General features: G+C 40.9%; 1 protein-coding gene across 2 annotated transcripts in view; it reads right to left on the bottom strand.

Moving 5' to 3' along the window:
• The window catches only part of TIAM2 (TIAM Rac1 associated GEF 2), a 127,475-nt gene that overhangs the window by 60,071 nt on the left and 41,048 nt on the right, over nucleotides 1–26,356 (bottom strand). For both annotated transcript variants that reach the window (XM_033144041.1, XM_033144040.1), the window contains exons 3-9: nucleotides 24,017–24,116; nucleotides 22,219–23,412; nucleotides 18,271–18,706; nucleotides 12,031–12,203; nucleotides 9,159–9,383; nucleotides 5,115–5,300; nucleotides 2,393–2,539 (exon numbers count right to left, since the gene is read on the bottom strand). In XM_033144041.1, coding sequence (XP_032999932.1) covers nucleotides 2,393–2,539; nucleotides 5,115–5,300; nucleotides 9,159–9,383; nucleotides 12,031–12,203; nucleotides 18,271–18,706; nucleotides 22,219–23,406 — 2,355 coding nt within the window. In that variant the 5' untranslated portion in view covers nucleotides 23,407–23,412; nucleotides 24,017–24,116. The remainder of the gene's footprint in view (nucleotides 1–2,392; nucleotides 2,540–5,114; nucleotides 5,301–9,158; nucleotides 9,384–12,030; nucleotides 12,204–18,270; nucleotides 18,707–22,218; nucleotides 23,413–24,016; nucleotides 24,117–26,356) is intronic.

Raw genomic sequence — 26,356 nt, 5'->3', positions numbered from 1 at the left:
TTCAGCAGCTGAACCTAGGTAGCAGTGGCTGAACCCAATATATGAATGACAGTAACCAATGGCAGCTGTTTCTGAGCAAGACACAGAACTCAATGAGTGCTCCATACCAGCTGGGTTTTTGTGTGCGATTTGTATGTGATGATTGTTTTGCATGTAAAATTGGATCATGTACTCATTACCCATGTCTTCTCCCTCTCCATCAAAGGCACTCCCTCCAGTTCCCACCTGGTTAACACTAACTGGGATTTGAAGCCAGCCTGGTAAATTGCAAGCCCTTTAGTACATTATTTCAATGGTAAGTTAGGACTCAGAATATTTATGAAGTCCTCCCCTTTCTGCTTAAAAACATTATTACTATAAAGTCTGTTCTACTGATGTGTCACTGCTATCATTTTTCTTACGGTATTTCTCAATAGCTGGGTTTACGATAAGGAGCATGTGAGAAACCACTTGAAGATAAAAGCAGAGCTGTTTTGCCTTTCCGATATGCTTCTGATTATTAATCTGTATCTTATTAAATGTATTTTAAGATAAGGAACTGTGCTTATGGCTTTAAATGATTCACAGCATTCATGGCTGGCATGCACTTCATATAGTGGGCATAATGGAAACCTAGTGGAATGGAGAAAATCAGTGAGACATCAATGGGTTATCTTCAGATATAAACTCTATAGGACGGACAGGGAAGGACACGCAGGACATGTCAAGGAGATCATTAAGTCCACTGAGTCCAGCAAAGTAGAAATCCCCAAAGGATTTGTTCAGGGTCATAAAATTATACATGGCATGGAGAAAGTGAATAGGAAAAAGTTTTCCCGCCTCTCCCATAACACTGGAACTTGTGGACATCCAGTGAAGATGCATGTTGGAAAATTCAAGACAGATAAATGACATGTTCACATGTCAAGGTTTGCTTGTTAAAATGAAGGAATTGGGATAAACTAAAAGTTGACATGAAGTTATAAGCCCCTAGCTATATGTCATGTTTCCAGAATATCCATCTTCAGATGAGGGCTCTAGTGATAGGTGTGATATTCTGGTCCAGTCTGCAGGCTGAAAACTTACAATATGGTTTGATCGAAGTATTCAGTTATGATAACGTAATATTTTACAGTAACTATATAAACTTGGCTCACATTTCCCATTTGCAAAGTAGGATATTATGGAAGGTTTCCTATTAGAAACCATTTAACCCAGTGGGATTTGCGAAAAGAAAGCAGGGTAACACTGGTTCCCACAGCTGACGCTTCATACTTGCCCCCATGTTTCTGAAGTACAGTGTACAACTTTGTTTTAGGTTGGGTTACTTTTACTGAATTTATGTATCATTTCCCACAGCAGAAGTCCCAAAGAGATTTACAATGAGACATGCTCCATGTTGTTTTTAGTTAAGCGACATACTTTATAATCTTTCCAAACAATGTGTCATTATGCCACATCAAAAGGATAGGTAGCCACTGTATGTAAACATAGATAATGTAACTTCCAGTCTCTTCAATTTAGAGAAAATATATTAGCAAAGTCATTCACTTGAGAGAGGCTGTTATCAATTTTAGAGTGACTGAATTAAAATAATAATAATAATCCAGGAGCAAGAGAAAGTAAGTTATGGATTTGGTACCTAGGTTCTATAGATATGAAAAGTTGTTCCATTGATTTACAGTTACAGTAAAGTGTTCAGACTGGGTATTTATTTCCATGTTTCATTACATTTATGGAACCAGGGAGAGGCAACCTATGTGTCACTGGTGATTTCCCAATCATAATAAAAATTTACTTCATTTGTATTGCCAATCTTGGTCACGTTTACCCTCCACTTTCCTGTTCTTGTCTATTGAATGTCCACACTATTTATTTAAAGTGTTTTTTTATATTTTAAAAAAGTATTTCAGAGGAACCAGTTGTGATTAGGGAGCTCCTATCAACTGAGAAATCACCCACATGTCTTCTTTAGGGCAGAGGAGGAAGCTGGTTTCATTCTGATAAAACTGCCTTTATCTATGTCTCCTTATCTTGCTGGTCATTTGAGAACACATTTCTCAGCTTCACCTTACAGAAAGGCCTGACTGTCACAATGGCAAATCCAGTGTCATGTTTTATCATCCTGCATATCCTGTCGTTGCTGGGAAGTGACTTTTATCACCCCTAACTAGCTAGGCCGAGATTAGCATCTTACAATGACATCTGAAGACTACCTGACAGTGGGAGATGCTACATGCAACTGCAAGGCAACATGGTGTGTGGCTGCTAGCTTTCTGCACACTGCTGTTTGCAATAACCAATTAGGCATCCTAATTTAAACCATTTGTTTCTTACACCACTGATGCAATTTTAGAACAATTTTATAGATTTTTTTAATTTAAAACATATATATGTATCAACTGGGAACTACCTGTGTTATAGAAGGCCTTTTTTCCTTTGCCTTTCTTGCAAGAGTGTCCAGTCCTTTAAGGGAGGAAAACAAACCTTTCTTGCTCCGTACCCTCTGTGAGAGAGACAGTGTTCGCTTCCTAAGAGCTGCCTCATCCCTGGAGCAGATCTGAGAGAGAGAGAGAGAGAGAGAGAGAGAGAGAGAGAGAGAGAGAGAGAAGGAAATGAGGAAGATACAAGCATAGTTATATATATAAGCTTTTCATAACTTGTTCATCAAAACAAAAGGTAACAAAAACCTAATTATAATGAAATGTGACACAAAAGATGAACAGTGCAATCCTATGCATATCTGTTCAGAAATATTTGTCACTGAGCTCAATGAAATTTACTCCTAGGTGTAGATGTGTCTAGAATTGCAGCCAAAGACATTAAAAACAAAACAAAAAAACTCGCACACACCAGCTACGATTTATCTCTGAAATACCTCCTGCCAAACCCACATAAGCGTTTGCAAAGCAGCCAACAAAGAATGGTAAGCTGTGAACTGGCCAAATTCCAAAAGGAAGAGAGGCATTATAACATGCAGGGTAAACAGTGTGTTTAGTGTAAGGGTGAATTATAGATCTTAATGGAATGTGGCAATACCAGCATCCTAAAGAAAGCTTTCTGAGCTTTGAAAAAATGGGTTTAAAACCATTTTTGTAACTAATTTTACTTTGGTTTAATTGGATATTTTAAGAGACTGTATGCATTTTTATATTTAATAATCAGTTATATATTTCAGTAATAATGGGAACATAGTTGTTGTTTTTTTTAAAAAAAGCTATACTTTTTCAACATACACCAGCAATATACATAATACATACATAATATGGTTAGTGTATCATAAGATTTTACTAGCAAGTCGATATTATATCTCATTTTTCAACGAAGTATCATTCGTGTTGTTTTGAGCTTAGTGTTTTAGAGAGAGAAAGGACAATATACTGTTTTCTTTTTTTGTAGAAACTTATTTCAGGATCATTTCAAATGTTACAAATTTCCTATATGGCTGGCACTTCTATGGAACAAATAGAAGTAGTTTTAAAAAAAACAAACCCACATGAAGATCATGTGTGATTATCACACATTCATCTATTTCACTGTATCTACAGCAGTGGCCAATTATAGATTCCCAGGGGAAAAACAGTCATGTGTGCCATTGCCACAAGAATGTCCATGTCTTTTCCAATATGAGAATACTTTTACAGTAAGGAACTCAACTTTGCTGACATGGAGTTCCATTTTTCCACATCAAGTGAATCAGGTGTGGATCACTGTCTAGCCACAGTAATGGGCTGGATGAAAGTAAATAAATTGCTAAGGGATCCTGATAAGGTAGAGATGTTGTAGTTTGGCAGTTCTGGGAATCAGGTGAACAACCTCTTCTTGATGAGATTGCACTCTCTTTGAAGGGGGGTGGGGAGGTTATTGTTTCGTTTTTTGTTCTTGGTTTTATTATGTGTTTTGTGTTTTTATCATGCATTTTTCAATGTTGAACCGCCCTGAGATCTGCGGATGAAGGGTGATATACAAATGTAATTAATTAATTAATTAATTAATAAACAATATATAGCCTGGGATGCTCCTTGATTCCACCTTGTCACTAGAGACTCAAGCGTCTGCAGTGTCATGGAGAATTTCCCCCCAGCTCTGGCTGGTTAACCAGCAATAGCCATTCTTGGACCAGGATAGCACAGCTACAGTAATCTATGGTCTGATAACCTCCTGTTTTAATTACAGTAATCCACTCTATTTAGTGTTGCCCTTGAAGGTGACACAGAAACTGCAGTGACCTGGCTCCTAAGCAGACTCTCTGTCCAGAACTTATACCTGCTGTTATGAAGATTTGAACTGGCTGTCAATACATTTCAATTCCAAATTAAGTATTTTACAGATACAAAGTCTTGAATGTCTTGGGACCAAAACACTTGATAGAGCGTATCTCCTTGTACAATCCTGTCATTGGTTAAGATCACCCAGAAAAAGTTCTTCCTAGCATTCTGCCACTAGGAGTTGTAAGACATGGCATCTTCTCCATGGACTTTTCTCTTGGCTTTGAAACCACCTGTCTACCCCTCGCTCATTCCAAAATTCAGCTGGTGCTCAATTTGATGGTATTCAGTCACCAGCTCAAAATTCAAGCTTTTGGGAGTGGTCACTAATATTCAGTAATTGGTGTAGTTTTGCTTTCATTGTGTTTTCATTATGTTGTGTACAGACACAGCATTCTATTCATCGCCCACCCTGAGATCTTTGGGAGACGTGTGAGATATAAATGGTCTAAACAAATGAGTAACTTTAGTTGGTCTTTTTAAAGTACTTTTTCTTCAGACAAGAAAGGGGTCACAAAACTGACTTTCATAGTCAGATTCACATTGAAATTGCATTTACCAGCAAAATATTCATATAGTTATTAAATTTGTATACCATCCTTCATCTGCAGATCTCAGGGCAGTTTGCAACATAAAGATACAAGATAAAAACACAAAATACGTAACAAAAACAAGAATGGAAAAAACCCACACACAAACCAATAACCCTTTCCCCCGCCCAGACACACATTTATTTAAAAGGGTATAGCCAAAAGCCTGAAGAGGAACATACGTTATGGAGGGAGGGGGAAGGAATTATGCATTTCTGAATCTTGTCACGAATAAACTCCTCTACCAAACACTTATATGAAGCCGTGTCCAACTCACCAGTGCATGAAAGGATGAGACAGAGAAGATGCCCAGCCTTCCTAATGCCATCTTTGAAGGACGACTGGCAGCTGCCAAAAGGCTCTTTGGATTTGGCAACTCCCCGCCTTGCAAGCTGGCTAGATAACAGCGCATCCTGAAGAGATCCATGTTAAATTTCTCCAGATTCTGTTCCCATTGCTGGATCTGTTTATATACACAAAAATGAAATAGTAGAAGAAAAATTAATGGCTTGTGGAGGGTGGTCGAAGCTCTGCACCCTCAGCTAAATCACTTTCATCTGGGGCATTGGGAGGGCTGATTAGTTGGTCACGTCCAAAAAGACATTCTGTCACACTCAAAAAATGAATCCTCAAAAAAATGGATCAAAATAAAACAAAGTTGGTGGCCTTAACTGCACGCTGACATCATTATTTAGCAAAATAGTTGGTTACCCACAGAAGTCAAACATTTAAAAAAAGGATTCTTGCAATCCATAATGCTCTAGACTACTTACAGATTACATTATGCTCCCTATCTGATTGCACCACCTGGTGTAAACAATATTGGGGCTCTGAAATGTTGTCTCACAATATGGGGACAATTTTTCTGAATCACAGTCACCATCTTTAATTACTATGAGTGACCTACCCGGTGGAAGCATATTCAGTAATACAAACAAAAGACAACACAAAATATATGTACAGCCTCACAAGGTCTAAGATGCTTCTATTTACAATCAGTTTGTTACAAGGATACAACAATCTAATTCCCATCTTATCTCTTTGGTTTAAAGATTAAACAAAGTTTGAAGGAAGTGTTTTAAAGTTGTCTTTTCTACTCCTACTTTAAAGATGAAAGGTACAGAACCGCCTTGTGCAAGCACACATTAGCTGATAGGAAGCAGAAAGTGCCCAAGAGAATCTGTTGAAGGTGGTTCATAACCCAATCCCTCCTCCAAGTTTATAAAGAAGAAGAAGAAGAAGAAGAGGAGGAGGAGGAGGAGGAGGAGGAGGAGGAGGAGGAGTTTGGATTTGATATCCCGCTTTATCACTACCTGAAGGAGTCTCAAAGTGGCTAACATTCTCCTTTCCCTTCCTCCCCCACAACAAACACTCTGAGGTGAGTGGGGCTGAGAGACTTCAAAGAAGTGTGACTAGCCCAAGGTCACCCAGCAGCTACATGTGGAGGAGCGGAGACGCGAACCTGGTTCACCAGATTACGAGTCTACCGCTCTTAACCACTACACCACACTGGCTTAAACATGCCACTCATCACTCTGTACATAAAAGGTTGATAATATAAATAAAATGTTAATCATGTAGGTGATTGCAATAAGTTAATTTGATGAATAAATAGCATAGTGGTACAACTGATGCCTTTACTGGGTATCTCTAACGATGGAGCTATGCAAAAACTTAGGACCCCACAGAGACTGTTCCTCCTTTAAGATGTCCTGCTATTTTATATGATGATTTTGTCAACCACATTACAAACACCACACACAAAAACTTTTTTACACTTCAATTACTACATCTCAGAGACAATCCATATGGCATCAATATAGATGACTCACCAAGTATTTGGGTTGTTTCATCTTTGTTTTACAAGGCTCTCTCTAAAGCCAATTTGATACAGCACATATTTTACTCATGCAAATCTGGGAAGCCAGAACCAAAAGGCTTGTGAAAGATGAGATCAAGTGGATGATCCAAGATAGATCTGTGCTTCCCATGGACAAGCGGCTGTCAGGGAGAGTCACTGAGTCACAGGGTAAGTATGGAGGTAAAATTTTATTATTGTTGAGACATACAGAGAGGTTTATCCCCTTTAAACACCCTTGTACTGGCACAATTCTCAGAGTGAGGTTAGATTACTTCTTGGGGCCGTAAGTCTTCCAACTTGAAAGGCAATTCTGAGTACTTTTTCAGAGACCAAAAGCAGGTGGCGGTCATTATCTCCCAATGAAAGAGGTAAAGATCAGCACCTAGTGAAGGCTTGCTAATGCAACTGGTTCATCAGAGAAGGGGCAAGTGACAGTGCTCAGGTCTCCACTTTCGCCATCTCTAATTGGCTTGCCCCAGAAGCCTTCTAAGTCCTGGCCTACACTGTCTCCCACAGTAGCTAATTAATAAAGAGATGGGGAGAATCTTCTGCAGCCCAATTGAGCTTTTACCTGTGCAAGTACCGGTATTCTTTTGAAGAATAAGTAATGCAGTGCCTTCAAAAGAATACCGGTACTTACAGAGTAAGTACCGGTATTCTTTTGAAGGCACTGCATTGCTAAAATTCAGCAGCTTGGAGACTTGGAGGGGGGGGGGGAGGAAGGAAGGAAGGAAGGCAGGCAGGCAGGCAGGCAGGCAGGCAGGCAGGAAGGAACTATTTTACTATGTGCTTTTCTAGTCAGTGGTAACTTTTACAAAAGAGGCATTTCTATCTCCTTTTAAAGGCACCTACACTGGACACCACAAAACTAGGTTACAGGCAGGAGTGACTTGCACCTCACCTCTGTTCAGAACAGACAGGAGTGTGGGTGTCCAATCTTGGCACCCAGTGAAATGTGATAATGTTTAAGGGGGTGTGCTCACTGTGTGACAGGCAGAATCAGAGCAGACAAGAACCGAACAGGAAAAGCAGTCGTGTTATGCACTCTGGATTTTTGAGGAGGCCTTTTGTGGGTACCATAGGAGATGTTGGTGGGCACACTGGCATCTGTAGGTGCCACTTACCCCGCTTTATGAAAATCTCACTCATGCCATTTTTATGCCACTATTATTGTAATGAGAGAAAATAGTTGTACTGCACTCCCTGATCTCTCTGTGTGAAACATTTGATCCAGGTAGGGTAAGGTCTTTATGAATTTCTATGAAATTTCAGCCTAAGATACACTTCTTTTCTATTCAGTTAAGGGCCTGTTTTCAGCATTAAACAGAAAATGTGGTTTTCTAAGTGTTTAATAAACAGACTTGGCATCTACCCTACATATAACGCAGAACATAGTAATTTCTGCAGATTCAGCTCCTAATCCCTGCTAAATTCAGTCCAGCTGCAACTGTACCTGAAGCAGCTATTTCATCTAAGATATAAAAATTGGAGATCCCATCACCTTGTCATGGTTAAAGATCATTTCACACTTATAATCATAATGCTGTGGTTAATTCCATTTAAAGCACATTTATTTCACAATACTTCATATGCTGTGGGTGATAACTGCTGTGTTCCTACAGGTTCCTTTAAAAATGAAAATACAAAGAGCACTGTAGTATTTGAGACATTATAGCATGGGCCTTCATAGGCAACAGCCTCCCTAATCACTCAACTACAATTTGTTAAAGTCTTGTTTGTCAGTCTCTGTATTTGCTATGAGCAAATACATGATATCTACCCATTACTATGTGTGTAACAGCTCCTACTTTCCCTGTTGTGCTTAATTTAGTTACTACAAGGGAGCTGAGCAGAGTATGCACTCATTCCCCTTTAGGGTGAATTCCCTTCACACTGAACACTAATTAAGCATTTCTTTGACACAAATGTTAATCACAGTTAATGCTAACCAGGTTCTCTCTTAATCAAGATTTACTACCCCAGAGAGAAGTGTATTTAATGTTATTAACCACAATTACAATACAATAACCTAATTTTGGTCAAGACCATTGAGAAAAGGGTGGGATGTATGTATTCTGGACAGGGGATGAGCTAGGGAGATGTTCATTTTAATTGTATTGATACTTTGTTGTTGGCCAGTGGGGCTTCTTTTTGAGCTGAAAGATAAATGTTTTATTTATTTATAAAGCCCTCAATTTACATAGCAGGAAGCGCAATGAAAATTTGTTTTGCTTCTTTCAAAATTTCCACAGGGGGGAAGTTTGACTCCAAGAGCAGTTGCCTGTAAACGACAATTCAGTCTGATCATCTGCATCATACAGGCACTAGTGATGCTCCCATTAGCAATGCATATCCATAGGGATGGTTGTTTTCTAGCCTCAAAGTGCTTAAACTGTGTACTCTGAAGAGTGATACCCTTTGCAAGAATCAATATGCGGAAGCTAATCCTTTGTTTAGTACCTGGTTCTCAATTGCTTTCCTGTTTTTAGGGTCACTAACAATTGAGAGCTGCAGCTCAGCCATCTTTTTCATCTTACTATCCATGTCAATCTTTTGGATAAGGCTTTTGGTCTGATTTTTCAGCAATCTGATCGTATCTTCTTTCCCAAGTTTCTTTGCAAAGAGAGACGCGGAAGCAGAGTGTATTGCTGTAACCCAGTTTTCAAGGTCAGTCTGGCTTGTAGCCTGAAAAAAGCAAAAAGCAAAAAAAATAACTTTATAAACAAAACGCTGTAATAGCATCTAGTGGGATCCAAAACCAACTTCAGTGAAGAATAACAGTGTGGGGCCAGTCTAAGTGGGATCCACTTACCCTCCCCACTTCATTGCACCATGTTGCTTATATGCAATATTCCCCATCGAAGTCTGCAAATAATAAAAGGTTTCTGCTATGCTAATGTTTCCTTGAACAACTGGCAACTGTAATTACTAGCAATGCTTACTCCAAAGAGGAAGAACTATCTATAAAAGATGACATTCATCACATGATGCTTGGCTACAGGAATGGCAATTACCTAACCCATTATTAGTTTAATTTTTTAAAATATATATATACTGAACTAAAGTTACATTTGAAAGTATGCATGAACCAGGATATACCAAATTGTCATCAAGCACAAAGGGAAGGGAGACAAGACACTGACTTTAGTAACTATCCAATGACAGCTAATTTTTTGCAATTGCTTTCTACAATGTATCATGGGCCTCTTCAAACAATATGCTTTTCCTATACAGAGACAAAGTGTTTTCTGTTAAGGAAAAACATACAAATTTGAAGCAGGCCTTGGCTGCATAGAAGTATGCCTGTCCATTATGCATCCCAAAACTTAAGAATTGTTGATCTATCTATATGTTGGTATCTGTCTGTCTTGAGAGACAACTGAGTGTGCCTGTGGGGGTGAAACCAAACCACTGAAGAATCACAACACCCACTGTGGCAGCAGAGGCAGGTAACTCATAACTGTTGCCACCTGCATTGTATTTGTTGCTTTAGGAGCATGGAGTTACCTCTCTGGGGCACAATCCAAGGCAATGTGTATGGAGGTTCTAGACTGCCTAGACGACAAGACTCCCCCCTCTTGGTCTCACTGATGCGGTCCAAAAGAAAGCAGAGCATTATGTTGGGCACCAGCTTGGCTGCAGGAGTTGCCAGAAGGAGGCGTACAAGACACTATCCAACCATCTTAGGGACTCCCCTCTGGATTTGTGTAGGATTTACTGCTTAGTCTTTTCTTCGCCTGAAGATGTCCCACAAGGCAGCGGGTATGGATTTTTATTCGGGGTTTACTCCTGAAGTCTTTCTCATGAATGAGTATAGCCACAAGGTGGCAGAGGTTTAGGTTTAGAGTTCTCCTTCTACTATTGATCTATTCATTATTTTACTATTGTTATTGTTGTCCTAGATTAACAGCCAAGCAAAGCTAGGACAGCTTCTGAAAGTTATGTGGATGGTTTGGATAAGAATACATGTTACTTGGTGATGCAACCCAAAAGAGCATCCCTATGTTGAATCTGACCTTTCCACATAATGTCTGTATGATTATTTATTCCATGCTGGCATTCAGTTATGCAACGTGGATTATGTTGTCATATAACAGGACATACTGTTATACACGGGATGCGGGTGGCGCTGTGGATTAAACCACAGAGCCTAGGGCTTGCCAATCAAAAGGTCGGTGGTTCGAATCCCTGCGACGGGGTGAGCTCCCGTTGCTTGGTCCCTGATCCTGCCAACCTAGCAGTTCGAAAGCACATCAAAGTGCAAGTAGATAAATAGGTACCGCTTCGGCGGGAAGGTAAACGGTGTTTCTGTGCACTGCTCTGGTTCACCAGAAGCGGCTTAGTCATGCTGGCCACATGACCCGGAAGCTGTACGCCGGCTCCCTCGGCCAATAAAGCGAGATGAGCGCCTTTCTGGTCTGCCTTTCTGGTCGTTCCATCAGCACAAGCATTTTGGATTGCCAGATGAAATGAACTCCCTTCTCTTTCCTCCACATGCTGTTCCAGGGGAGTCTCCTCACACACCTCAAGCCAATTTCAGAGGACAATGGGTGTACAGGAGAGACGTGGGAAGGAATGACCTGTTCCACAAGCAGAAGCCATTGTGCAGGGCTTGCACTGACATGACTCATTAACTGAATCACACTCAGGAGTATCTCTGAATATTTTATCCCTATGTCTCCAGTAATATCTATGTTGCATAATGTTTAGGTGAAAACATTAGACAAAAGTTATTTCATTTCAAAAAAGAATTCAATAAATGACTGGCTATGGTCAACCAATTAAATTGATAAATGAATTATTCCAGAAGTTGTTCTCAAATTAGTTGGGCAGTTTATTTATTTCTTTTACAAATACAGGTTCTTACAAAAGCTATGTGTGAATCTGTCATCTAAGAAGAGGCATTCTTTCTTCCCTCAGGCAAATGGATGGCAGGCCTCTTCTACTAGAAAAGTCATTGCATTACCTCTGTCCATAATAAAGGCTGTTTTTCAGAACTATGGTTTATATGCATGCTCAAATTTATGCAATTAACTTAAATAATTTGATTAAATAGCATCCATTTAATAGACTAAGATTTCTTTAATTTGGTAGAAGTCCCTCTACCTAATTACCTTTAGATAGTTACATAGCATGCTTCCTGGTCTGCTACTTTATGGTCTGGTGAGTAGAATTCCTAAAGGAATAGGGTTTATCTAAGATTTCTGGAGCACGCAAAAGGAACAGAGACAAAACAGCATGATCTAGAATTATACTCCAAGAGCACTGATTTAAATACAATATGATTTCATTTACCGGTAATGATAAAACACAAAAACCAAAAACAGAATACCTGGAATAAGTAGACATCACCGAAAGAGTTGCTAAGACAGAAAACATTTTCCTTCTTGGGGTGTTCTGGACAAGACTGCACTATACTGTCTTCTGCAAACAGGGCATATCGAGGCGAGCTGTTCTGCTCCATGGAATTTCTCCCATAAGTCTCATAAAACAGCAAGGTGCATCCTTTTCAAACGAAAAATGTAAAAACGAAAAGTAGTTCTGGTTAATGCCTTGGATCTTTCTAAACTCATATCCTCTTAAAATGCAATATTAAAATGTTCATATGTGCAGTTGGAATTGGGAGCAACTTTCTATAGGAAGCACCAAACAAGTATGGGCAACATATTCATCTTCAAACTGCTATACACACACATCTGAGAACTCTGGCCCAAATAGGTTCCTGGATTTATGCAAATAACTGGTTAAAGATGTGAACTATTGTGATTGCTATTATCACACATTTTCAGAGAGATGCATTTTTTTAAAAAAAAAATCCAGCACTCAAGACTGCTGCAAACTACCAAAGGCCAAACAAAAGAGGTATGTGTTACAACACCTCTGGGAGGCCAAAAGAGAGGAGTGTCAGAATTTAAGGATCCCTAAAGTTAAACAGAACAGTCTTAAAAGTGGTACATCCTGAAATATTAAAAGCTGGAAGGAAACAAGCTTCCAGAGACACGTAAGAAATACAAAGAAGGAGCCTGGCAAACTTATATAGAGGAGGAATTTTATATTTTGGTGTCACCACTAAAAAAAAAGTCCCGATTTATATACCTGTTAATCAGTTCTCTACAGAAAGCAAGCCTTTTACATTTGAATTTAATGTTAGGGCAAGTTTATACAGGGGAAGGCCATTCCCCCATATGTATGGAAACCAGAGATACGGTAATAGATTTGCTATGGAAAACAGGCGAATTTAGGTGCTTGCAACTGGTTCGGTCACATGGAGCCTCGGGGATGTGACAACTATGATTTAAAATGGAGTGTGAAAAGTGGGGGTACCAGATTTTGGCATCACACAGGGCACAGCTGAAATTTGAGACCGCAAGGTCCACCGCCAGCCCCGAGTTTCATTGAAATCATTGGATTTTGCTGCCAGGTAAATGTCTTTATCGTTGAGGCGTAAGATAGCAAACAGCAATTGTCAATCCGAAGCAGATGACACCACTGTATGTTGCTTACACACAATGTACAGTATTCTGTTAAAAATCTAGCAATCCCAAATAATGTCAATTGCTGAAAAGCTATCAAAAACGCAAGTGTGCTTGAAACACGATTCTTAGCTATCACCATGATTTTATGTTGTCATTTTATGGGGGAACTGGAAGATTATAGATGATATCCAACTAAGTCACACTTAAGCAGACTCACTGAAGCCGGTGGACTTAAGTTAGTCATAACTGATTTAAGTCCATTGATTTCAGTGGGTCTGTTCTAGGACTTAATCAGCTACCACCCCTTTATATTAAGAAATAAAATGACAGCCCCTGTTTCTGCCCACAGATAGGACTAGACAGCCTTCTTGAGGCTGTCCCCACCTCTGCTTCCAGGACCAGATTACAGCATATGTGCTACGATCAAAACGTGGTTGGAATGTAATATTCCTTGCCCGGATAAATTAATTAGGGTGGACAGATGGTAAAGAAAAACATTCCATATTAAAGGAATGATCTTGATGGCCATTTAAGCACTGCTGAAGTCTCAGGACACCCATCAATCCACTTTTGGCAGGTGACCAGATGGTTGTAATCTTTTCTGTCATTGATAAAACTAAACATACCTCAAGAGACAGCACAAAAAATAATACCACCTCCACAAATCAGTGGTTTTAGTTTAGCAAGTTAAAAGCACAAACAGAAGCTTCTAGCCATTTATACAGCTAGGAACACTCACTGATATCTGGCCAATTAGATTCCAAGTGCCTGACAAGTTAAATGATCTGAAAGCAAGCAAATTTCTGCCACAACATCTACAAAGCTAGGATGCTTTAGCAGAAGACTTCATAATGAAGCCCAGAGCAGCAACCGGTGGCAACATCAGTGAAGTCAATTGTGACACTGGACAAATGTTTTGGATATACACTTTGTCTTGAGGCATACCAAGATGTAAATTGTAGTATGCGAAGCCTCAGGGATGGGGGGCTCATGAATTTACCGAGATCAAGTCAGATATATACTACTGCTACAAAAATCCAAAAGTCCTTACTCTTTTGATTTTTACATAGGCTGTCTGATTTATCATTAAAATGAAACCCAATATGCACTCTGGACTTAGGCATAATTACTTGAAAATAAACAGAAGTAAAGGTTTAACCTTTTAATTGAACATTAAATTAGGTATTTTGACTTATTTGGGAAAAGTCCCAGCTCAGTGGAAAAGTACATGCTTGGGCTTGCAGAAGATCCCAGGTTCAACTCCAAGTACCTCCTGCCTAAAAACCTGGGAAGTCAATGCCAGGCGCTGTGAATAATATTTAGCTAGGGGTGCTGCAGGGTTCTATACTGGGCCCATTGTTGTTCAGAGTCTCTATACAGTAAATGACTTGGATGAAGGAACTGAGGGATGCTCATCAAATTTGCAGATAACACGAAAGTGGGAGGAGCAGCTAATGCCACAGGAGACAGAATCAGGATTCAAATTGACCGTAACAGATTGGAGAACTGGGCCAAAACTAACAAAACAAATTGCAATAGGTTAAAAAAAAAGGTAAAGGTAAAGTACCCCTGGATGGCTAAGTCCAGTCAAAGGCAACTATGGGGTGTGGCGCTCATCTCGCTTTCAGGCCAAGGGAGCCTGCGTTTGTCCACAGACAACTTTCCGGATCATGTGGCCAGCAGGACTAAACCGCTTGTGGTGCAATGGAACACTGTGACAGAAACCAGAGTGCAAGGAAACGCCATTTACCTTCCCACCGTAGCGGTACCTATTTATCTACTTCCACTGGTACCTGTATGCAGGGGCGTCGCAGGGGGGGGCGGAGGGGGCGGGGGGGCCCCGGGCAGCACCCCTGCTGGGGGTGTCACATGGGGGGCTGCCCCGCCCACTGGGCTTTTTTCCTACATTTTTTTTTAAAATTATTTTTAGGCTATTTTCGGCACTGCCGGGGTGGAGCCGCAGGGGCCGCCAGCGAGTCGGGGTGTCACCCCCCTCGCTGGCCGCTCCTGCGGCTCTGCCCCGGCAGCACCCAAAATAGCCCCCGCCCTCCAGCGGCTTTTGGCGGGCTGCAGAGGCTCCAAAAGCCTGCGCCCGGCACCCCCCGGGGGCGGGGCGTCGCCGTGTGTGCGTGCGTCATGACGCACACGCCGCGATGCCCCGCCCCCGGGGATGCCGGGCGGGAGCTTGGGGAGCGTTTTGGGGCTGCAAAGAGTCCTGAAGCCGCTGCTGTAGCACCCCCTTTGTGCTACAGCAGCGGCTTCAGGACTCTTTGCAGCCCAAAAACACTCCAAAAGCCCCCGCCCGGCACCCCATGGGGGTGGGGCGTCGCCGCGGGGGCGGGGCGTCGCCGCGCGCGCGTCATGATGCGCGCGCGCGCGGTGACGCCCCACCCCCAGGGGTGCCTCTTGGCTTCCCGTCCCGGGCAGCCAAGGGGCTAGGAACGCCCCTGCCTGTATGCTTTCGAACTGCTAGGTTGGCAGAAGCTGGGACAGAGTGATGGGAGCTCACCCCATCACACAGATTCGAACTGCCAACTTTCTGATTGCCAAGCACAAGAGGCTCAGTGGTTTAGACTACAGCGCCAGCGTGTTCAATAGGAGCAAATGTCAGGTTCTACAGTTAGGGAGGAAGAACCAGCTGTACAAATATAAGGTTGGGGACATCTGGATTATCAGTAGTACATGTGAATTGGATCTGGAGTCTTAAGTAGACCCCAAGATTAACATGAGTCAATAGTGTGATGTCGAAGAGAAGAGAAGAGAAGAGAAGAGAGCAGCCGCAAATAAAAGCTAATGCTACTCTAGGATGCATTACTAGAAGTATAGTGTCCAGATCAAGCGAACTCTACAATTCTATGATTTTATACTTAGTAATAAGGCAGATTCCTATTTTCTTGACAAAAAACTTGTTTTTTTTCTTCCAGCTTTAATAAACCAGCATTTCCACTTTTTAGATGACAGTGCTTACTGTACAGTGTGTCTATTGTGTTCTAGAACAGGCAAATCTTGTTAAAATGGGGTTTCCTTTCTGACTCCATCCCTTCCTTCAGCATAACACAGAGATAAATTACACACACAAACACACACACACACAAATATTTCTTTGAAGTAGTATGTGCTGAATGACAAACCCTGCAAAAAATGCAGAAAATCACCACCTCTCCAAGTTAATTAATCCTAATCCATGCTTTGCAATGCATATAATTTATTCAGCCATTGTATTTTACATCCATCTACAAAGTATCCAGCGATTAACATAACCTAGGAATCACTGGTGTTTATTTTGTTCTGCATACACCAACTTCACTAGACGTTGACTGATATAACTATCTTGTTTGTTTTCTTGTACTTTTGAAAATCAATAAAAATATTTACAAACACACAGACAAATCATTTGTCAGAATTCAAGCCTTGAAACAGGTGAGGTAACATGGTGCTCTAAGCACATGCAGAGCTACTTTCCTTCAATGCTAAGTAACTATTATCAGCTCTCCTGCCAAACATCTGCATTAGGCAACAAGGCTTATGGGTCAGAAGGGATGAAGTTTAAGTAGGCTTGAATTATAAGAAAATTTTATTTGTTTGGTCATACGCCATAACAGACTTGAATTCCAACACTCACAGTTTAGAAGTCAAACAGCAAGGACATTTATACCTGCCATCTTGCCCAAGCAGGAAATGATTCAACTATAACAATAATTCAACTATAACATGATTTATCATTGACCCACTTTCTCTTTAAAAAGACATTGCTTTTCAAAGTATTGCTTCATGGAATTAAAACTGAATGAAAGTAAAGTTAAAGGACAAAGAGACATTACTATGATAAGCGAAGAAAACTGGGGAAATGTCCAGGAAACATAGATTATTCATCCTCAGACAGCCTGCTATGTACTACAAGTTCTATCAATACAAAACGTTAGAGCAAAAGTGAGTACCGGCTGAGGGTTAGTGCTGCAGAGCCCTAATGCTACATGTCTGCAGCCTGAACCCTCACACTCCAGCAAAAAGCACACTATCAAAGTACCAGATGTGTACAGTTATGAGTATCAGTACCATAATAACGCATGTTCTTAATTATCTCTCCCAATCACACTACAATAATGCCCTCTCAATTTCCATTCTACGATAGACCCCTTGACATGTGAATGCCATAAAGGAGGTATCATGCGATTACTGTGGCCCCACTTTCAGATGTCCATGTTCTGGCCTGGGCAACTTCACTGAAGATGCCTATGCATGTGCAGCGGTTCATGTGTTACCTTCACATATTGTATTTTTATGTTGTGAACCACCCTGAGATCTGCAGATGAAGAGCGGTATATAAATTTAATGAATAATAAAATAATGAGAAAGGGCACACAACCAGAAAAGAATTAAGATAGGCGATACTTCTGGGAAGGACACTCAAGGATGGTGGGGCCAACCCTGTCGGTGGCTTTTACTCTAAAAGTTTCAGAATGTGAACCGCAGCAGCACGCACCTGTTGCAGACCAGGGAATAAGCAAAATATTAGGGACACGTGTGGCGCTGTGGGTTAAACCACAGAGCCTAGGGCTTGCTGATCAGAAGGTCGGCGGTTCGAATCCCCGCGACGGGGTGAGCTCCCGTTGCTCGGTCCCTGCTCCTGCCAACTTAGCAGTTCGAAAGCATGTCAAAGTGCAAGTAAATAAATAGGTACCGCTCCAGCGGGAAGGTAAATGGCGTTTCCATGCACTGCTCTAGTTCACCAGAAGCGGCTTTGTATGCCAGCTCCCTCGGCCAATAAAGCGAGATGAGCGCCGCAACCCCAGAGTTGTCCATGACTGGACCTAATGGTCAGGGGTCCCTTTACCTTTACCTAAGAAATATTAACACATGAAAATAGAACAGACAGAACATATTTGAGTTACAAGAATCGTGAAATCTTTCAACAAATAGGTTACAAAGGGGGAACCATAAAACATTCATTATAAATATGCTTTTGATAACTTCTGTCCTCGTAATTGAAAGGCTTTTTAGAACAGATGCAGAATAGAAATAAATTTAAAATGCACTGCCAAATAATGCCACATAATGCAGTCTACATTGGTTAAGAACCATGAGCGATAACTGACCTTTCAGTGTTATCCAGTACTGTTTCCATTTTCTCCGAGTAACCAACTCAAGTTTCTTCTCTTTCTGTAGGGTCACAAGAGGTTTGAAGAACAGCCACCCAGCTTTGCGGACCACTCCTTGTTCTTTCTCATACAGCAGATCTAGTTGTTCTAAGGAGCCGAGCGACTCGCTGCTCGAGTCCTCTGTTCCTGTGGAGGTGTCTGTGTTTTCATTGTTGGTCTTGCTCAGGTCAAGCTCCCGCATGAAGTTCTCATAAATGTTCTGTCTCAGGACATCACTGCTGATTGCATTAGCAGACTCACTTCTTTGTGGGAAGAACTGGCCTGAGCCAGCGGACCACAGAGAACCAGAGAAATGTGGGGGAGCAAGAGTGTCTGGAGAAAGACTTTCAATTCCGTTGTCCAAGTATTCACCTGAATCTTTGCATTTTGTTTCCTGTGGATAAAGTGGTAAAGTTCGTAAATGAGCAGAGTCCTGACCACCCCTTAAACATTAGCACTTGGTGACTCTAATATGAAATCTACAGCACAGCAGCAACTGCTGTGATGTCTGTGGCACAGAGTCTGATGGCAGCAAGCATCAGAAGTAGCCCCGAAGACTACATATCCATCCACTTCTTTTAGCTTTGACAAATGGCAATGTTTTCTTTTGGAGTAACAAGGTATGTTTATTACAGTCGTACCTTGGAAGTGGAACGGAATCCATTCTGGAAGTCCGTTTGACTTCCAAAACATTCGGAAACCAAAGTGAGACTTCAGCAAGCTCCTGCAGCCAACCAGAAGCTGCGGAAGCCCCATCGGACATTCGGCTTCCAAAAATAGTTCACAAACCAGAACCACCACATCTGGGTTTGCAGCATTCAGGTGCCAAAACGTTTGTATAACTATAATTGTACTAAAATGTTCTAATTCAAAACATTCACTATTCTATAAGGAATAATTTTGAACGGTTCCCGAGAGCACCTCATATAGGGTTCTCAGGCAGTCTCCCACCCAGGCAGCTTACAGGGTCAGATCCGCTTCGTTTTGGCAGAAGAACTGCATTCCATTCATTATTTCGACCCATTTTTGTCAGAGGTCTACAGGATAGCAGGCATATATGCTGTTTCCTAACTCTTAAGGGCCATTCTCTGACATTAAACACTGCACTAGTCAGTGTGCACCATTCAGCCATGAAATACTTTGCCAGACTGTGAGCCACAGTCCCAAGCTGCCAAACGTCTGACACTGGGCCTTCTCCTAAAGTGGAACTGTATGTGCAGCGTCGTATGCAGCTATTGATGCTGAGAAGTCCAGCCTCCAGCGGGGGTGGGGGGAGCTAAGCTGCCTCTGCCTTCCCTCTGATCCAACATAGGTTTCTGGGAAGCCTTGGGACACAGGAAGGGGAAGGATGAGGCGGAATGTACAAGTACTTCTTGAGTGCCCTGGAGGCTCTGCAAGCATTTGAGCTCAGGGACACACATGCATCCCCACCAGGAATCAATTTCAGTACTAAGAGAACAGAAGACAAATATGCCCAATACTCCACAGAAGTCCACCCTAGTTTTTACCCACCTTTCGTTCTTGCAATTCTCTTTACATAAAGTGTGTGTGGGGGGGTGGAGAATATAAGTGTGTGGGGGGGGGATAGAGGCAACTCTTCATTTGCAGGCTGCATGAGTAGACTTGAAGAGGGAAACACCAGAAAAATGAGCGAGGAACAGGCAAGCACTCTGAGACAGAAGCAGCAGAGAGAATCACGTACAAAAGGCATGTACAAAAAAAAAAAGGAAATAAAAGGGAATTTTGAAAAAGACACTGCCAGCTCCCATTCAGCCAATCAGAGGACTGGGGCGGGGTGGCGGAGTAGGATTGACACAGCGACAGAGATGGATTTGGCAATGAAATTTGCATTCTGAGTAGGGAAAATGTTGGCAGTTGTTTGTTTATAATTTTAAAGGGCAAAATACCACAGCTTCTCTTTGCTAGAGACTACACCTCAGTTCTGATTGCCAGAATTAAATTCATGGTCACCATGACAACTGCAGTGACTATATTTGTACACTTCTGTTTGGGAAGATGCCTAACTGTGCCATTATTTCCAAGACTGGCATATACCATTAACTCTACCTTCATCTTTAATATATAGGACAAGTATTTTTTAAGCACAAACTTTTGGAACCTTATGTTTGTTTGCTGTTTCTGAAAGTCTAATGATCCATCAGAGCAAAGTTGCATGTTACCCATTTGCACATGCTGTGACTATGTGAAGGAATTTTTATAAGATGGGCAGAGCACTTAACTGTTCAGAGCCGAATACTTGACATATGATTTTGATTTTAATTTGGCAGCACTCATTTTCTAGATCTTCTGCTTATATGTACGCTAGTCTATCTGGAGATCATTATAGAACTGTAGTTTATAGGGCCCAATAGCAGAAGGTAATAATTACCATCAACTCCTACAGAGCTCTAGGAGAATCTTCCCAAATAAATATCTTTGTACATAAATATATTTCTCAATAGTGTTTGAGAATCAGTTCTGTTGGGTGGAGTATCCCTGCATGACACTATTACTGAAATGCTAAAAATAGAATATGTGCATGTGTAAAGTCATAAGCGAACACAATTACTTAATAATATTAAGTACTGAAAGAGCTATCCAAGGCAGCTGTTCACCACGCCATCAGAAGAGCCTCCCAAATGTTTTACATTGTTTTCTTCACTGATGCTGACATAGCCTTTATTAAAGGATTTGCTTTGAACTTTAAAAAGAAATTAAGGACAGAACGAATAGAATCAGTCTTAACAATGTGCTTCCGATCATCACATCACAAGCACTGAGTGGCATGCAACACTGCCCACTCCTTAAAGCAGGGGGAGTCAACCTTTTTATACCTACCACCCACTAATGCATCTTTCTTGATGGTAAAATTTCCTTACCGCCCACCAGTGCTTGATGGAAGGAGAATTCAGCTTGTGCCGTAGAACCCCCTACCGTCCACCTAGAATCCTGAAACACCCACTAGTGGGCGGTAGGGACCAGGTTGACAACCCCTGCCTTAAACACTCATCAAAAAAGCTATGTCACGCTTTGGACAGGATGAGTCCCCACCTCCAACATGCAGCCACACCAATGCAGTACACCCACAGCTGCAGCTGTCATTAGAAAGGTTGTTCTTCCCATGAAAAAGCCATTGCTATCAGAATGTTTATTCAGAGGTCCAAGGAGAAGAACCAGCCCTGACATACACTAATCTCGGACCTCTTTATTCTTCATAGATTACACCCATCATACCGTACACCAATGCAAATGGATTTTAAAATGTGGACTTTCTAAAATGCCAACAATGATGTAAAACGTGCTGGTTGGGTTTTGGTTTATGCAAAGAGGATATGCACATGAACTTCCAATACCTGCGCACAACCCTCCTCTCTCCCGTACCTTTCTGTTGCTACAAAACCATCCTGCATGATACCTCAGCCAAGAGGTTTGCTGAAACAGTCCAGGAAAGGAGACAGGTGGGCATCACCCTGTGCAGAAGCTGCAGCTGGTACAATGCAGTGACTCAACTGGGGTAGGATAAGCACTTAACATTTCTGAAATCCTTATTTTTTCTGAACACTCAAGTTGGCGATAATTTTGTGCATGTGTGCATAAGTCTGAAGATTATTTTACACCCTAAAAATGTCTAACTGCAAAGCAACATTGCATATTTTTATTTATTTTTTAAAATGTCTGAGTCCAGTGGTCTGTTTCCCCAACCATTCAGTATTTTCAGACCACTGAATTGGAGCAGTTGAGTTATTTTGAAGAGAAAATGCTATCATTCACACACACACACACACACACACACACACACACTTCTGAACAAAAAGACTTGGCAACAAACCAAGTTGTCAAATACATTAATGTAAAGGGGCTAAGATTTGTACTTTTGAAAGAAATTTTGGCTGAAACTCCACATACCTGTAGTTTCCTCTTCTTTCTTGACAGGCTTCCTGTCCAATCACTGATTCTGCGCATACGGCTTTTCAATGTTTCCTTCTTTGCTGCGTCTTCATTAAGGGTTGCAGATTTTCTGCAGGGCAGAGTGTAGGAAGAGTACTGTGGAGGCCCCCTGTGCTCTACCTTAGAAGGAACGTCTATGGCTGAGGTAAATGAAACACGGTTGCTTAAACCAGCATGATGAGCATTGATATAATCTGCAGAGAGCCCAATATCAGAGGTTTGGGAGCTTCTTAGATTTGAATCCCTATATAAATCACGGAGGGAAGAGAGAGATGAACTTTGGTTCAATGGTTTCTTGCAGTCATTCCGGGGAAATTCAACTTGGATACTTGCATCGAGGGTGCTCCTGGACAAGTATGATCCATCCAGTTCATTCATATCTCCATTATTTCCCCATGGAGCATCATACCACGAAGACTCCGAGCTAATAGAGCTCCCTTTACTGGATCTAAGCCTTGAATCGGTGGCTGACAGACGGTGACTTCCAACATAGTCTGTGCCAGAAGTTTCCTTCACTTCAAGCACATTATTCTTTTCAGACTCTAAAGTAGGTGAGTACCGCAAGAGTTGAACTGGTCCACTGGAATCCTCTCTGGAGACTGTGCTGTTGCTGCTGCTGTTGTGAAATTCAACCCTCAAACACCCATCCAACTTTCCCAGTGTCTTAATGAGGACTTTTGGACTCATTCTGTCATCCGATGGTGGGCTTTCTTTCTTCCCATAGCAATTTAAGAAATGCCCATTACATTCCCTGGAAGCGACATGGTTGCTGGTAGCTTCAAAGTCAATGTAGTGCAATTTCTCAGGCAAAACTGCATTATTGCTCCCTTGACTGTAGCTTCCCAAGTTGTGCGTCCTATGTTTCGCATGGCTGCTACCCTTTGAAACTTTCACTACTGTGTCACCAAGTCTAGAGGAATAAGGCTGAGTATTCTTGAAATGAGAAAGGCAACTTCTGGTTATTGCTCGAGATTTGTAGTTTGTGCCACTGGTGCTGTGATTCCATCCCTGCGTTGAAGAGGACTTCTCATCTTTAGCATGGATGCTGCGAATTTTCAGAGAACAAGGCTTTTGCTTGGCACTGGGTGTAGAATTAGTATGGTTTTTTGTTCCCTGAAGGCTGTACTGGCTTTCTGAATTCCCCATTTTTCACTAAATCAAGAGAGTAGGAACAGCTGTGGTTATTAAAACACTCTAACAAAGTAAACTTTCAGTCTTACTTTTAAACTTCTAAAAATATTTGCTTATAAGAAAATTCCACTAATCTGGATTTTTTTTCCTGGGGACAAAACAAGGGATGTTGTGTTGTGTTGTGTTTTGTGTGTGTGTGTGTGTGTTTGCACATTTAGTTTGCATAGGAATTATCCTGGAAGCTACCTTATAAATTATTATCATCATTATTAATTTATTAACCACCTTCTAAAATACCATCCCAAGACAATTTGCATATAAATAAAACAGTTAAAAACACAGTAACAATAACAAATACATTTAAAATAAGATTAAAAACAAGTGGACATTCATGGTAAAGACCCATTTATCCAGCTGGAAAAGCATGTTGGAACAAAAATGTCTTCAACTGTTTCCAGAAAGTACAGATAGTTTGAATGTAACTTAAAGGTTGTGCTACACCCATGTCATGGCTTGAATTTATAGATTCTCAGCAAACCAAGGTTTAGATCTGCTGGGCTGCTTTCATTTTTCATTCTGGACAGCACTTCCTGGTTCAAAATGAATACTTTTGTATCAGACAAACCTGAAGAATCACTCAAATGTAGATGGAATAACCAGTCTGTGTCCTTGGCATTATCTTGATAGCTGGTCACCAAGCTTCCCACATAATTCCACATGAATCCCTGTAAAACAAGTGGTTGGGTAATATCTCTGTCAAGTTAATACACACATCTTCATACTGTATTTAATGTTTTATATAATGCTTTTTTAGACACCATTAACTTAGCAGTAATTATTTCAAATGACTTAACCATGCTAACGCAAAAACCATGGCTTGTGCTCCTGTGCTCCCTCAACACTCAGATTCCTTCCCTTAATTTCAGGGACTCAGCAAATCAGTTTGCAGTTTCAGTGGAGCCAGACAAACTATGGTTAGTGCAAACTTGCCCACATCCAAGTATTACAAACCATGGTCTAAAGTGGGTTTGTGGGCAAACTACATCTGCCTGAAATTTTGAGTTTACTTGGACACATTCATATACTGCCACGCCATGCTTGTCATCACATCTGAACCAGGCCCAAGTATCCCAAGGCAGAATATTACAATTAAAATTACCATCAAGTGGGATGCTGTAATATGATTCAAAGTTTTATGTTTAATAGCTGGATCTCAAATTATAGTTTAATAAATCTCTGTGGGGCTTTTGTAGTTCTCGATCCACAATCCCGTCTGAATTCCAGCTGTGACCCAGAGGTAAAAGGCCACTGGGTAATTCACTCATCCTACCAGCTGGCAAACTCTGTTTGTATTTTAAAGTTGATCTGCCAGAAAAGTAACAACAACAAAAGGAAAGCAATAGGCGTTGCACACACCAAGGGACAAAAGCAGCTTTTGAGAAACCGACTCTAATAGAAACTTATTCAGAAAACATACAGAAAGCTGAATTTCAAAGTAAATAGATCAGCATCGTAGAACGCTGCTATAAGGTTTGTATTTCTAAAGCACACAAGAGACTTATTTCTTTTTATAACTTTCAGCTATCTGATGTACATTCTAGAATCTATGTTTGTAGAGCCCTAAGTATTTTAAGAATATGTGCCCTAAAGGTGAATAGAGATTTATGCTTTCTAAAAAACAAAGCAGACATTTTATTGTAATGTTTGTCAAACTTACAAAAAAAAATTACACAAGCTTGTTGTTCAAACAGATAAATCACTAATCTACAGGTTAATGAAGCCTTACTATAGCACTGACACAAAGAAGCCACATTGGAAGCTCAGCAAATAAATGACAATGGTTTTCCAGATTATATCCTGCGTTATCAATGTATACAAAGTCATGAACATTTTCACTAATAGAAAATTAGCTGTACAACTCTGATACAAAGTGCTGTGACTCAATCTTATTACACCAACAAAAAATAACTTTAAAAATATTTATGACACCCCTTCCTTTGTAAGTACTAATTGCTTCAATGTATAAACGTCACCAACATAAAGCACGTTTTGGGTAACAGGCACAACACAATGCTAAGATACAGACAAAACAACAGTGAGGATTGGAAGGAAAACACCACATAAATTTTGCATGCCCCTTGTTACTGTGTAAATGGAAATCTCCAGGGGACTATTGACCAATGAAACACAGAGGAGTCACCAATGAGAGCATTTATATTCAGAACCTAAGTTACAAGAACATAAACTACATTCACAAGGCAACTTTCAGAACCCTATTTCTATTTATAAGAAGACATGAAGCCCAATTTGTCTGAAGAATCAGTCAAAGACCATCTGGTCTCTACCATGATTGTGCACTCAAAGAATAATCCTTTTTAACAGAGCAAGTGGCAAGCAAGCTGCTGTTATAGACCTCAGTATAACAGCATCAATTCTTCAAACTTAAGCCACTGATACAACCTCCATTGTACACCAATACAATGAAGATGGTTAATAAATACGTCTATCAAAGGCAGGTATGCAAAACGAGCTGACACTCAGCACAATGAACAGTTAAGGCTACAAGCACTGCATGTGAAAAGTACTGTCATGGAGCACTATTTCTTATCACGTAAGGCAGTGTTTTTCAACCTTTTTTGGGCAAAGGCACACTTGTTTCATGAAAAAAATCACGAGGCACACCACCATTAGAAAATGTTTTTAAAAAGTAACTCTGTGCCTATATTGACTATATATAAAGTAATTTTTCAATTTTTCCCACGGCACACCAGGCAACATCTTGCGGCACACTAGTGTGCCGCGGAACAGTGGTTGAAAAACACTGACGTAAGGCAACTCCCTAACAGCAGAAAGCAAACACAAGAGCTTGCCAGCACTTAAAACTATGTGCTTCAGTCCTGATTACACTTGATAATAAACTCATGTTCATTTATAACTTGTTCACTTTATTCATACGCTAGGCTGT

Source organism: Lacerta agilis, chromosome 3 (assembly GCF_009819535.1).
Source record: "Lacerta agilis isolate rLacAgi1 chromosome 3, rLacAgi1.pri, whole genome shotgun sequence".
NCBI lineage: Eukaryota > Metazoa > Chordata > Lepidosauria > Squamata > Lacertidae > Lacerta > Lacerta agilis.
Note: the sequence above shows the minus strand (reverse complement) of the source record. Positions and strands in the feature narration are given on the sequence as shown.